Genomic DNA, 14,330 nt, shown 5'->3' on the forward strand with positions numbered 1-14,330 from the left:
TGGAATTTTTTACAGCACTAGAGTTTCGGCTCGAGAACTTGGGCTTTCTTTCGGCTCCCAATGTCCGATGATTGCACGAGCAATACGTACCGTTTAATATCTAAGGTTAACTGCTAAAATAGTTGATGTGGATTACCTGATGAGAGCGCTCCGAAGTGATGGTCTCGTTGGGTCGCACGGGGCCGGGGGTAGCGCGGACTTGCGAGCCGTTTTCGCGCGAGCATCTCACCGGTTCCGGCGGACCTGCTGTCACTAAAACCAAAACAACAGAGTAAATCCATTCAAACTTTTTAAACACAAAATAACATACAAACTCAACAAAGGTAGGTATATTTAATAAAACGTTATCTCCAGCTCTCTTCACGTAGCCGCCTTTTACGAGTGTAATTTCATAAAATCCATTATTAGTTATCTTTAACATGAAAAACATATCCAATTATTATATAAAATTCTACTTAACCCACCTTGTTTAATTTCGTAAAAGCCGCTCCAGGCTATCTCCTACTCGGCAAAAGGAATATTTCTACTAAACTTCAAGTCTTTAAGCTATATGGTTCCAGAGATATTGTGATGAGTTAGAAGATACATGATAATTCATATAAATATATAGATTATGCATACCGGTCGTAAGCGGAATCGCTAGTCTAGCATTTACTGCAAGCAAATGATCTCTCCTTTGCAGTAAGTTCCCGACGTGTTCTTCGAGGCGAACGTTCTCCGTCCGCAACTGGTGCAGGCAAGATAGCAGCGATGCAACTGTCATAACAAACATTTGTTTTCATAATTCCTTTTACAGATTTCATACATGTTATAAACGGTATGGTATTAATAATTGACAATTATATCTTATAGCGAGTAATATACATAAAAATAAACAAATTTATTTAAAAATTTAGAGACATTCATTAGAACAAGTGACATGACAATATTCACGATCAATATCGTTGTCTCGAAACTGAGCGATATAACTTTTCAGTCAATTGCAATGTCCGTCTATATTTATAACAAGCCTGCAACTGTTTTTATATTGTACAAAACACAAATTGTTTTTTAATTTAACCGAAAAAATATATCATCATAAACTTCACCATTAGTTTTTTGTCCCGTGTATTACATAATTAGGAAAGCAACAGCTTCACGATGTTCAAAGAAACTGTTTTTTACCTGAATTCTTTTGTAAGTTAAAAACTACATATGAAAATATTAGTAACGTTAACCGTTTTACTGCGTTATTTATTACATGTAATGATTTTGACAATTGCGTTCTAACATAGACGGTGTTCATGACCATATATAAATGCAAGTAACTCTGGTGTCACATGATTTTTGTTTTTCTAAATAAATCACTATGCATTTCTTTAAGAATTATTTAACACACAACGGTTAACAGCAGCTCCGTGTTATTAAAGTTGATTCCTAAACTTTGTGTATTGTTTGTTCTTTAAACTATGGTAATAAATATAAAGCCTGAAGTTTTAATTAAAAGCATTCTCTTACTGTCGAAATGTTGTGCCTGTTCCATCAGAAATTGGGAACCCTGTTCCCATTGCCTCTCCAGAAGCTGGTCGAGACTCTGAGCGCTCGAAGATCCGACGCGCATGCCACTGCAGCTCTGCAAAAGCAAGTTCTTGATAAGTTCTTGATTGAAAACCACCTTATCAATTTGTTTCTTAACCTTTTGGGCTCTAAATATTTGCGGTCGAAACAAACTTGGTATTCTGACGCTGAGATGCCTGTGAAAGCCGATCCTGGACTCGGTCGGTTGCTGTTGCCTGGTCAATATCACAACTTCAGAAAACATAAGCACTGGGAAAAGTGGCGGAAGTAAATCGTCTGTGAGCGCTCCTGTGACAGCTTGTAATATTATGCACTTACAGGCGCGGCGCGGTTGATGAGTGGTGGAGGCACAAGGGCCTCTGCGCCGGCACCACTGGCCGCGTGGGCAGCCAGCTCCGCACTCAGCTGCTCCTGAAGTCTCGCAGCCGCACCGCTCTCCGGATTCAACTCGTTGCCCAGCATATGCGGCGCCGAACAACTCACTCCCATGCGGCTATACATGCTTTAAACGCCGAATAACAAACTATTAATTCGTTTATGCACATACTTCATAATACCCCCATGTAGTCTATAAACATACAATGATGCCCATAGAGGTCAATATTGAGTAACATAATAAAACAAAAACAAGTCCAACGTAAAACTCAAAAACAAATTGACGACAAGCCGTACATAAGCTCAAGATTCACGTTCATTACATGCTCACTATCAGTCCAGGCTTCATTTTCAAACTCACAGCCGCTCAAAGAGCCATGGCCTCTCCATGCTCCATGCCATGCTCGGGATTTCCACACTAGATCGTATAAGGAGATCCGTAGACGAAAGTAACCAATGTTTCCCAGTGAATTAGCAAGTTGAACTGGGAGCGAGAACAAGAACAGGTTACATAGCGTGCAAACCATATAAACGCCTTAAGGTTTCAAAGCGGTAACCAGGGACTGGTTAGCGAATTTTGGACATCGATCCACAGGCTTTACGACATTGTTAATGTTGTCGGAAGACGCAGGATGCGCGCGGATCTCAACTGGTTCTATAGGTAATCTACAGCTGAAATAATGAATCAATAGAAGCCAAACATAGAACAAGACATCAAAGTAAAATAATCTCGAAAGACCGTAATAAAAGGTAGGCCGGTAATATATTCTCAAGAGTAAAATGACCTAAGGAAAAGATGGAGATTAATGAAAGAAGAAATAGAAAGCTTTTACTTGAACAGCATACGCATAAAAGAAAAATATCTCACAACACTAACACCAAATTTAAATTCAGTTCACTAAAGTATCTAACTAATGTAACTAGTAAATATTTAATAAGCAAAATATTTATAAAAAAATAGGACTAAAGGCTACTTAGTACATTACATTTTTATCAGCGTATATATAATTTTTGGGCAATAATTTTTCTTAACCCACATCACTGTCATTGGGTTTTAACAGAGGCCACTGAAACCATTAAATAATTGCTAATGAAATTTACCTATTGTATAATGTCAAAGTTTTTTTTCTCACTAAATTTAACAAACGGTCCAAACAAATACATTACAGCCATATATCCATGATGTGATTTACGAAAAAGCAATTTTTTTTCAAATTTGTTTTGTTTTATTTTGTTTTTAGTATTACTAACAAATAAACAACCAACAACTGTCGTTGTGGCGAACATCTGTACGCATTTTTTTTAGTAATTTTGTAATTGTCAATTTCACTCTTAGAAATAACATTCCAAATATTAAAGTTTTATTTTTATTTAAATAAAATTTAAACGTTTTATTAGTAGTGTTGTAAACGAAGGCTCATAAGTGGCCAAGAATAAATTCATAAGTATTTTATTATTACATTAAACATTAACTAACGAACTACACAGGAAATCATTTTACAGAGATGCATGAGCTACTTTTTAGGCTTCATATTTTATATTTTATGTAGTGCTAAAAGGTGGAAGGAAACATCACACGCAAAATTATATTATTAGACGCTGAAGCAATCGCAATTGCATCGTAAAATCATTACTCTAAGGTGAAAAGAAAATAAAAATTGCAAATTAAAGAAAAAACAGAAGATTAATTTAAACTTTCGTATAGTGCAACAGGCAGTGCAATAGCACATTCCATTATTAAGTTATATCTGGTTCCACGTTTATCGATTGACTGCTAATTAACCCGAAACTGTTCAATTTGAGCAGTGAGCATTATGCTCGTTTAACGATTACAAAATGAAGCATTTGATGGTTGCAAGACCATAAGCAGATGTGATTTTAATGTGTTATTATTAATGTAAGTAATGTTATTAATGTTGAGACATTTATACTTTCGGAATTTATTTTAATTACCTATTGATGATGTAATTTTTTTATTATTTTTTTATATTCAATAACGGAGCTTTTGCGATGATACTTACATTTATTCGAAGTTATTTAAGTGTTTGTTTGTGTACATGTGGCATTCGCACTCAGAATGAATTACGTGGCTTAAAGTAACTAAATATTGAGAAACGTTAAATTACAAAGAAAATGATGATCCACTCAATTTAAAAAAAAACATTAAGCAAGCAATTGACAGGTGCGAATGGAAATTTAAGAAAAAAGATTAAAAAGCAGTGCATGTGGTGTCGAAAACCCATTCAACTTACTTGTGTTCCAGTTTTGGTTTCAGGGGCCGTTCAGAGCCTGAGAATAATTGTTGAAATTTTATTTATTTTTTCCTTAGTTTATGAAAAGAGTATTTGAAGTTTAATGTTAAAGACAAAGTTAATTAAAAAATTTATCAGATATTTTTAAAGTTTTAGTTATGTTTATGTCATGCCAGAAACCAAAGATTTTGAATTATTATATTTTTTAATTTATTGAGTTATTGTATGTATAAGTGATTATTATATTACTCAGGATTAATTATTATTATTATATTTTGTTTTTTATTGTTAGTTCCGTAAATTATGCATGTTTACATTTGTTTACTGACCTGGAAAAATAAATAAAGTGATTAAACGTGTATTTTGATGTTTTTTATATATATATTAATAACGCTTTTTAATAGATTTTTTGGAGTTAAATGTCTTCAAAGCTTATTAAATCTCACCTGGTTATCTACGGCTGCCATACATAGCCTAAAACTAGTTAGGTAATAAATTTTAGAAACGTAAGTTATTTTGGAATTTCACAATTATAAAATGTTATAAAATTTATTATTATGAATTTATTTGTTTCAATAAGGAAAACTCTTTTAGCAAAACAGATTAAATGCAAAATCAAGTATTTAAATTTAAAAATTGATAAAGAAAGAATTTATAGGTTATCGTAACCATGTTAAAGTTTTTACCAGGGGAACTAGGAGGCGAGTCTTTTATGTCTTGGTACAGGGGAGGCGGCGTGGGCTGCGGAGGCCGCCGCACGTTCACTAAGCTCTGGGCTGATGATGATTCTGCAAATAACAATTTTAATAACATATTAAATACACAAGCGTTACGTTACATTAATAACTAAATTTTTCAAATAGCAAGCAAAGAAAATTGATATCGTGTTAACAATCAACTAGTTACACACCATTAGTTTAGTATTATTTAGTTTACGATCGTCAAATAAACATAATGAAACATTATGGTGACAGTTATTCTTTAATATATGATTATAATGATGGTAAGTCACAGTGACAGCGTGTTGTTTTACCCCTAGGGCCACACAAACATAAAAGCAAAATTTATGATGTTACCCAATTTTACATTCAATACAATCTTAATAAATTACATGTTTAAAAAGGGAAAAATAACAATACAAACAATGGTAAAAAAAAATGGTAAATGTTTTTACATGTACGATAAAACAGATATCGTTGTAACAAAACATCAGTCAATTGAATTTAATTTAAGGGTAAAAATTACATGAATTCAAATCATTATTAAGAGATATTAAATCACAAGTTTAAGTATTGGTTAAGAAACTCTTTCACAGTATATTATGGATTTTAATAAGAAATTCTTTTAAACGATTTTTAATAACATTCAAATTACTCTTACATTATTTATAAACATAAATAGATCTTACGTATAGGAGATGGAGACGGTATTGGTCCCATAGAGACCACCGACGACGCCATTGCAGCTCGCTTCTTATTTCTGAGACCTTGGGGGATCGGAACCATACCCCCGATGTTAGGGTCCTTACTCGTGCTGGCTAAACCGCTCACTCTGTTACACAAAATAATTTTGTTCAAATTGCTATATGATCAGTTATGCAACAAAATAGCCGATTTTTTTACACAATATTAATTTATCGATAATTAGTTTTTTATACGGATTTTCGTGTCCAAATTCTTTTTTTTTGTAGCCTATCGCATGTTGAGATTGGCTGTCAATAAAATTGCTATTGATCCTTTATTTTTTTAACGTAATATTGTTTTATGGCAGTCCTTAATGTATAAAATAGAATGAATGAAGAAATTGGTTTTTGAGTTAGTACATTTTTCCTGAATATTTCAATAAATATCTTTATAATATTATTATTTAAATTTACTTACTAATAACAAGGTATTGCCTATTCGCTCCATGTTCAGAACAAAAGTCCATATATTTCTGGAACCAAACTTCGGGACTTGAAATTTATTTGGGATATTTCTTTTGCCGAGTAGAAGTCAGCTAAGAACGGATTCTAAAGACGAAACAGTTGCGTCTCTTACACGAAATAATAAAAATAAAGACTTTTACTAGCTAGAAATGCATTGGACAAAACGTGTCGTATATAAGGCCAGCTGCTATATTTTTAGCCACACTTGATGAATATCAGGTCAAATCAAATTATCTTCTGTTTACTAAAAGTAAATCCCGGGCTCGAAAGGGCCCATTGTTAAACGTCTGAGGACGATATGGGATTCGAAGTATTCGGACAGTGGCTTAAATTAATTGTGAAAAAAATTAAATACTCTTTTATATTTCACAAACTATCATTTTTAAGAGAAAGAATGACAGTAAAATGTAAATTAAAAAATTCGCAACGCTGGGGAAAATAATTGAATCCTAGCAAAAACCAACAAAAATCGCAAATGACAAATATGATAAAATCAAAACGAAATAACACAATTCGCTTAAGATATTTAATACACGGATAATATACTTGATTATATAAATATATAGTAGAAACAGTACAAAAATAATATATATATACATAGACATCTTCAAAAGATATTAAGAAGAGGAGTGCCTCCTCATCATAAACAGAAATCAAAATATAGACCTAAAAGCGCAACTAAATTTATGCAGCGAAGCTTACGCTGTTCAACTTTGTATTATGTGCATATCAAGTATGCTTACCCAGGTTTATTTGGATCCTGTTGCATTTCATAAGAGACGCTCAGACCGCCCCAAGTTGACCGCCCGGGAACACCAAGTGGGGAATGACAAGGAATACCCGGCTCCATAGCTGCCTGGAATAAATGATGTCAATACATCAACACATATAACACCCACATACAGAATGAATTATGAATTTTAAGATTATTTGTTGTACATTAGCTGTTTTTTCAAAAATCAATATATTTGGTTTGGACAAACAACCAAGAAATTTAAATTTGTCTACTTAAAAAAAATAATTTACAATCATAAACATAAAAAATAATAAAGTTATAATTTCTAAATTTATTATACAACGTTCTTAACAGGGCAGAGATAAGCGTAATTCTTATTCAAATTGTAGCAAGCAATACGGGCGTTATGCAGAGGGTCATATTCCCCTTACACTGAAAACGAAATCGGAACTTCGATTCTTACATCTGTTCGACGACCTATGCAAAAACAGAGGTAATAATTCAAATATTAATGAAAACGTACTCTACGCAGTGTAAGCAAAACCCATGTTCTAAAACATGTCCAAACACGTGCAAAAACATTTCCGAGGCTTATTTTCTTGTTAAGCAAAGTTTGATATTAAAGAAACATGACCTAAATTAAAACAACACGTGCGCAACATTTGTGTATAAATAATGTGCCAAATGCGTTTAAAAAGTGACGATACTAACTTAGCCGACGCCTATTTTACTGAATCAAATTACGGTCTACCTATGAACCAGTACATAAATACCAGTACAAAAATGTATATGATATAAATATATTAAGTATTTGTACTTACCATATTTTCTGCACCAGAAAAATGACAAAAAAAAATCCGAACACTTATTTTTTATAAATCGACATTTTTGAGAGGAATTCACTACGCTCCAATAATATCTAAGGTGTATATATCTGTATTTGTCATATTTAAAGCTGTAAAAAGTTGTGATATTATCTATGAATCGCAAGTTACGACGATGAAGAGTTTTTGTGTTTCGATTACAGTGAGGCAGATGTTATCCAAGCCAGAGTTAGGCGCGTACTGAATGGCGCGCACATGTTGGGGTGTTTTGGATGCGCCGGAGCGGTATACCTGCCCAACTCTGGGTACAGGGGTGCAGGTACAAAATCGCACTTTTATTACTTTACTATTACATTTATTATTATTTCTAAAAATATTCATAATGCTTTTTTATATTATACGTAAAATATGCGTTCTCTAAAAATGTCTCAGTGATTATTAGATGAAGTTGAAGCAACTTACATATATTTATAAAATACTTTACAATTGCAACACTTCGCCGATAATTATAAATAGATTAGACAGTGGACAGGACAACTAATACATATAAATAAACCAGTGGTGTACCAAGAACTTTTGCCGCCCGGGGCGGTCTCCAATTTGCCGCCCCTTCTATTATAATTCAATCAAATAGTGGTTTTTTATAAATTGATACACATAAATAAATTATTAAGTTATTTAATCAATATTAATTAATACACAAAGTAAATTTTTTTAGACATATGTGTATGCACTCGTAAACATATTTATATAATATCTACTCTTCTTTCTAGCTTTCATACTAGAAAAATCGTGTATAATGCTCTCAAAATTAAAATTATTTGTAATTTCTTGTTCTATTGGCAATATTGCAAGAGTTTTTGGTCCTAATTGACTCATTGTAGAACGAAGATAATTTAATTTATTATTCAAGAAAGAAAATAAATATGAAATGAATATGTTGCTTTTTACAACTATAAGTAAATTTAAAAAATGCCGCCCCTAGGTAAGTGCCGCCCGGTGCGGACCGCACCCACCGCCCCCCCCTAGGTACGCCACTGAAATAAACCGCAAAACTAAGTAAACATAGTTAATGATTCATTAAGGCAATTAAAAGGTTATTTTTTTAATCAATTCCTTTTTTCGTCGGTAATTATTAGTACTACACGGTTTAAACACATAAAAAAAATTAGTAAAATCTTCATCGCAAAGTTCAATAACTGATAACATTGTCAGAAAAGAAAGAGCTACGCAGATTCGCCTGTCCCGCATATAACTATTACAGACTGTCTCTTTTTTAATGACGAAGGCGATATGGAACCACTTCACAAACAGTTTAAAGCATCAAATAGTGTTAAAAAAATGTAAAATTATATTACTTTTTAAGAACATAAAATGAATTCCATTTTAATAAAAATTTACTTTAAAGGCTTTAATATGAATTTCTGTAAGACTACTCTTACTCTACTTTTTTCTTAATTTCTGCTAACATTTTTAAAGGCTTTAAGTACATATTAGCTAGTTTTGATTTTATTACATTTTAGAATAAAAGGGTACGAATCCCTACCCATTTGAAGCCTTTTTAATGAGAATGTTTTATATGCGCTTTTTGTAAAACGTTTCCACCATATAAAACTAGGCTTTACAAACTGATAACTACTTCGGTCTTATATAAATACCGCCTAAGATGGGTTGCAGTCTCATAGTAAAAGTTTTTATAATAATTTATACGTTTTTTAACAATATTTCAGAAAAGACAATCCTAAATAACGACTTGTTCATTTGCTATTAACTTCCTAATTCATTTTGTTATATTAACGCAACGAAAAATATAGATAAACACGTTTGATATACACGTTCCAAACGTAACACCAGGAAAAATACTTTGGCTAATACAAATGTAATTCATAATTAAAACAATTGTGTGTAAGTCACAATGGGTAAATATAAAAGTTGTCAATATTAGATGGAGAAACGTTTTAACTCTTGCTTCTCTCGAAGCAGTAAGTATTTTCTATCAAAGGAAAATAATGTTAACAAAAAATATTTTGCATGGTATCTATTACCATGCAAAATTGGCAAGCCTGTTCTTATTGATATTTTAATGTCTAACGAACATAACTGATAATGTCTATTAACATGAGGTAAACTGCAACAATATTAAAAATTGATGATAGACAAAGATTAAAGGTTTACATTCGATTGCTGTTGGATGCTGTTAGCCGTTCTGGCTTTTACAACTTGTACGGACTAGGGGCTCGCGGATACCAAATCCGCGAGCTAATAAATTTAAAAAAATCTAGGTCAGATGTGTCATCTGACGTATTGTATTAACTAATTGATATCTACTCGGCTTCCCGATAAAGTTGTGATCCTTTTCTCCGCCAGTGATTGTGGCACTACGTCGCATACGGACTCCAAGGTTTTGATTGAATACTCGGATATGTAAACGCCCTACAGGGTTGCCATAAAACATTTTAAATTTAAAAATCCAAAAAAGTATCGGTAAATTAAATGTTCTTTAATGTGTCTTTAATAACGTTTAGGTGTAGGCTCTATCAATATACTTGTTATAAAAGTACTTATCCATTAGCTGGGCGAAGATGACGCATCTAATTTACCCAAATTTAGTTGCGCAAAATATTTACCGGAAATCATTATAATTAATTATTATTTACATTGTACAAATGTCAAAACAACGTCTACTTTATCATTTACGCATATAGTGAATGATAATTAGCTTGCTCAGCTATCGGAAAAGTAGCTTGATAAATAAATAATAATACTTTTTAAGATGATTGCCTGTATCAGGATCAGGTAGAAATTGTCTAAACATGAAGCTCCAATCTAGATCGATTCACTACTCAGCTAAATCGCGGGAAGCAGCAGAATGCGAGTAGCACAAGCCCGATTATCTTAGTGACCTTTGGGGAAGGCCTATGTCTTGTCTACGAGAAGCCGCTTCTATAATTTCTTAAGGACAGAATTACTTAAGAAAAATATGCATCCGTTTTATTAGATCTCCCAAGTGTGTTACCTTTTGTTGCTGGTGATACATTAGTGGAGAAGGACCCGTCATATCTGGAGGAAGTGGAACCTAAAAGCAAATTTTTTTTATTAAGTTAATCAATTAAGGGTACAAGTCCTTATCATTTAATTTACCAGAGTTTACACATGCAATACTTTACAATGATATTTAAAAATGACAATATTTCAACAAGGGTAGATGTCTTAGCGAAGCTTTGCTTAATTTCTTAATACATCATGCTATTTCATTAAAAAGAAATGAATAATTTATATGGGTGATAACTCCGCAAAACCATTTTGTAATATCCCAACGACTTAAACATAAAACAGAACTAAGTTAAATGTTTGATATGTTAAGTGCATAGGTAGTGGCAGTTATAAACATATAATAATTAAAACAATTGGCTTCAATTGGAGATCAAGTTTCAGCAAAAATTGTTAGTATTTGTTACTTATATTAAGCTTTTAGTTTAGTTTTAAATTGGTTGCACACACAACTTTTACATTGATAGACTTTTCACAATTATGGGGATGATTATACAGCTGCCAGAAATCCAGCGTACCCGTCAATTAGTTACAAAACCAAGCGTCTTAAAATGATCCTTACTTCCTAAATTCATATTTATTTTCCTTCATAGATGAAGGTGACACTATAATGTATTTCGATTTGAGATTAACCTATGAATAACTTAACTTTAAATTATAAACTGATTTATTTATTTGTTTTAAATATATTCGATGCTACATTGACACTTAATTTCTTCGCAGCAGAGCATTTGTGTCGGCCAGATTTATATTTAAGATATTTTTAATACTTAAGAGCAGCATGTAGCTTAATTTAAAAAAAATACAAGAAAGGTTTGTAATTATATACATGAGAGATTTCACCTATGTAATGACTAATCGCGATAAATCTAAAACTATAATGCTTAAACACTTCAATTTTTTTACAATATTCCTTTCTCCGAGTAGAAACCAACTAAGCATGGATTTTAAAAAATTCCACCCGTAAGGGGTTTTATAGGTTACAAAACTTAATATTTCTTGCTCTATTTTAAGGAGCGGGCGGAGGCAGCTATGTGTCAGTGTATCTCACTGGCATACCAATCAAATAGTTTCTGTGGCGCTATTGCCCCCAAACCGCAAGAAATATTCAATAGAAAGGCATTAAAATGCTTTTAGTAGATAGCGGCCAGCCGTTTTGTCGTCTACCGACTCTCTAAAAATTCTCCGAGGAAGTACTCCTCCAAAAATAACAGGTTTATTTTAATAAAATGAAGGTGTGGTCTGTGGTACTACAGCGGCAGCAGGGTCGTCTCCATCGGCATTGTCAGTTGTGTGTGCGACCGCGATATGAACCTGCGAGTGTGCGGTGAGGTTGAGGCCATGGCTGGTGGACGGCAAGGGCACCGACACGAGGAGAGACGTGGGCAGGTCGCGCTCGAGCTTCGTGCCCTACACACACCCACGTCCTTACATTAGAACCCTCGCCTCTTAACTCCTACGATTGTGTTGGAGTAATCGCGACAACAGCGACGACAATTCAAAAAACGATCTTATCGTAAAAAATTTAAATCATTAGGCTGGGGGCTGTTCATAAAATACTTTCATTCTCAGGGGGAGGGGGGGGGGGTGTCATAACCTAGTATGAATAGAAGCGGACGCGAAGGGACTTGAATGAAGATCGTAGACATCTCAGAATATTTAAGAAACTTGAACACCTTGTCTAGAAGTCATGTAAATATATGAAGTAATTATGCGTCTTAATTGATTATGTATACTTATAGTCTCATTACAAATGTTATATTTACACTCATGTTGAAATGCCGGAACAGACAATGCTGAGCGTATAACAAAAAAACAATAGTAACTTTATTATTTATAAAAGGAAATATTTTTTTTCAGATACTAAATAATTTAAAAAAAATCTTTATTAAATAAAAAAATCGTAATTATTGTACGATCGATTGTGTTGAGTACGAGAAGGCTTGCTTCTGTGACATAATATTTCTTAGGGTGTTTGCAGAAAACAGTGTGAAAAACTTCGTGTGACAACAGAGGGTGGGAGGTGTTCAAAAAAGTCACATTTCAGGTGATGTATTTTGTGAACGACCCGTTGTTGGCCATAAGAAGTTGTACACTTTTGTGAATAAAAATTTAACATTAACATATAGAACTAACTTCATTACACAAGGCCTTATGGCGCACACGAACACCGATCTCAAAATAATATAACAAGCTTGATATATATATTTCTTTCAAATAAACTTATTAAAACACCGAAACAAAACTGTTACCAAAAATATATATAATGCTAAGACCTAATATACGATATTTTATTGAAAAAAAAATCAGCTATTTGATATCTCTCAATAATAAATTACTTGCATACACAAAAAGACACCAACCATTGAAAATAACTTAAAATCAACGTTCAATGTTGTTTTCAAAGATAATCTGTATTATATATACTAAAAAAATTACAACTAATCTCAATCAGCAGCGAAAGTAATTTTTGGAATGCTTTGATAACAACAATTACAGATGAATTTTATGAACTTTGAAGCATACAGCTGGCATTCCACGTGAAATTAATAGTTAATTGTAAATAGCACAACAATTTTAATTATTTGATACTTAGCGCTACAAGTTAAAAACGAATTACCAACGAAAAACGTTGCTCACACACATAAAGCACGTTGAAAGCGACATGCTAAGTTTTATTGGTAGAATCGCATAAGCTTTAAGCACAACATAAATTGTAGCGATGCTAAAAAAGCCGTTTATACCTTAAAGCTTAACCTGGGTAGGTCAACAAAGATAATAACAAAACTGACACATTTTTCCGTTAGCCGAGCGCAAATATCACCAGTACAAATAACTGTTTGTTTAGAATTACTTAATATTATAAACAAACTAATGATTCTGATCACAATGCACTTTTTGCCAGTATATCATTTATCGTTAAAAACAAGAGCCATCTTCAGTTGAACATAAAGCCCAAGCTTTCTTTTTTCTGACACAAATTAAAAAAATATAGTACATGTAAGAAATTAAGGAATATTACATGTCATTTGCCTTTTTTTTTTGCTTGCGCCTGGCTGACGGATAGTTACCAACATAACATTTCGGTTCCATTATTCTAGTCTATAATTCGTCGTGGAGTTTGGAATTGAAAGTTATAATTATTTATTATCTTTCGATGAAAATCTTTCACTGAAAGATTATTTTGATGTGATCTTAATTATGCCACTACATATACGAACCTGAAGGTGTGATGGAGATCGCAATATAGGTGCAGTGTTTAGTCCACTGGGCCCAGGCATAGGGCTGGGGAGATGTCTGGGGAAGGACTTGTCTATAAATGTCGTCGATTTTTTTTCCTATAAAATCTTATACATAATTAATTTAACGTACACCAGATTGTTCGTAATTAAAAGTAAAAAACTATCTAATATCATTTTCGTTTTATACAGTTCTTATAGTTTAAACAATAAGAGCTAGCATAATAATGGCCAGAGAAATAATACAATATAGAAACTTATTTTTGTACTGTTAAGTGAAACTAATGTAAGCTTGTATTATGTATTACTGTAGGTGTGCCCGTTTCAAATAAATCAATAAATTACGAGCTATGTGATGTCTTTAATCGT

At 32.9% G+C, this 14,330-nt stretch overlaps 1 protein-coding gene across 5 annotated transcripts in view; it reads right to left on the minus strand.

The window, feature by feature from the left end:
• Nucleotides 1–14,330, minus strand: part of LOC137932699 (protein AF-10-like) — a 31,558-nt gene that overhangs the window by 2,901 nt on the left and 14,327 nt on the right. For 4 of the 5 annotated variants that reach the window (XM_068776678.1, XM_068776383.1, XM_068776460.1 and 1 more), the window contains 11 exons: nt 13,944–14,019; nt 12,037–12,132; nt 10,688–10,747; nt 6,855–6,967; nt 5,593–5,735; nt 4,871–4,972; nt 4,185–4,221; nt 1,876–2,059; nt 1,498–1,612; nt 622–756; nt 137–252 (listed from right to left, as the gene is read on the minus strand). In XM_068776678.1, the coding sequence (XP_068632779.1) occupies nt 137–252; nt 622–756; nt 1,498–1,612; nt 1,876–2,059; nt 4,185–4,221; nt 4,871–4,972; nt 5,593–5,735; nt 6,855–6,967; nt 10,688–10,747; nt 12,037–12,132; nt 13,944–14,019 (1,177 nt within the window). The remainder of the gene's footprint in view (nt 1–136; nt 253–621; nt 757–1,497; nt 1,613–1,875; nt 2,060–4,184; nt 4,222–4,870; nt 4,973–5,592; nt 5,736–6,854; nt 6,968–10,687; nt 10,748–12,036; nt 12,133–13,943; nt 14,020–14,330) is intronic. The other variant, XM_068776602.1, reaches the window with a different exon arrangement.

This window comes from Battus philenor, unplaced genomic scaffold (assembly GCF_028537555.1).
Source record: "Battus philenor isolate CCGP_79_NKW_IND1 unplaced genomic scaffold, ilBatPhil1.0.hap1 SCAF_1, whole genome shotgun sequence".
NCBI lineage: Eukaryota > Metazoa > Arthropoda > Insecta > Lepidoptera > Papilionidae > Battus > Battus philenor.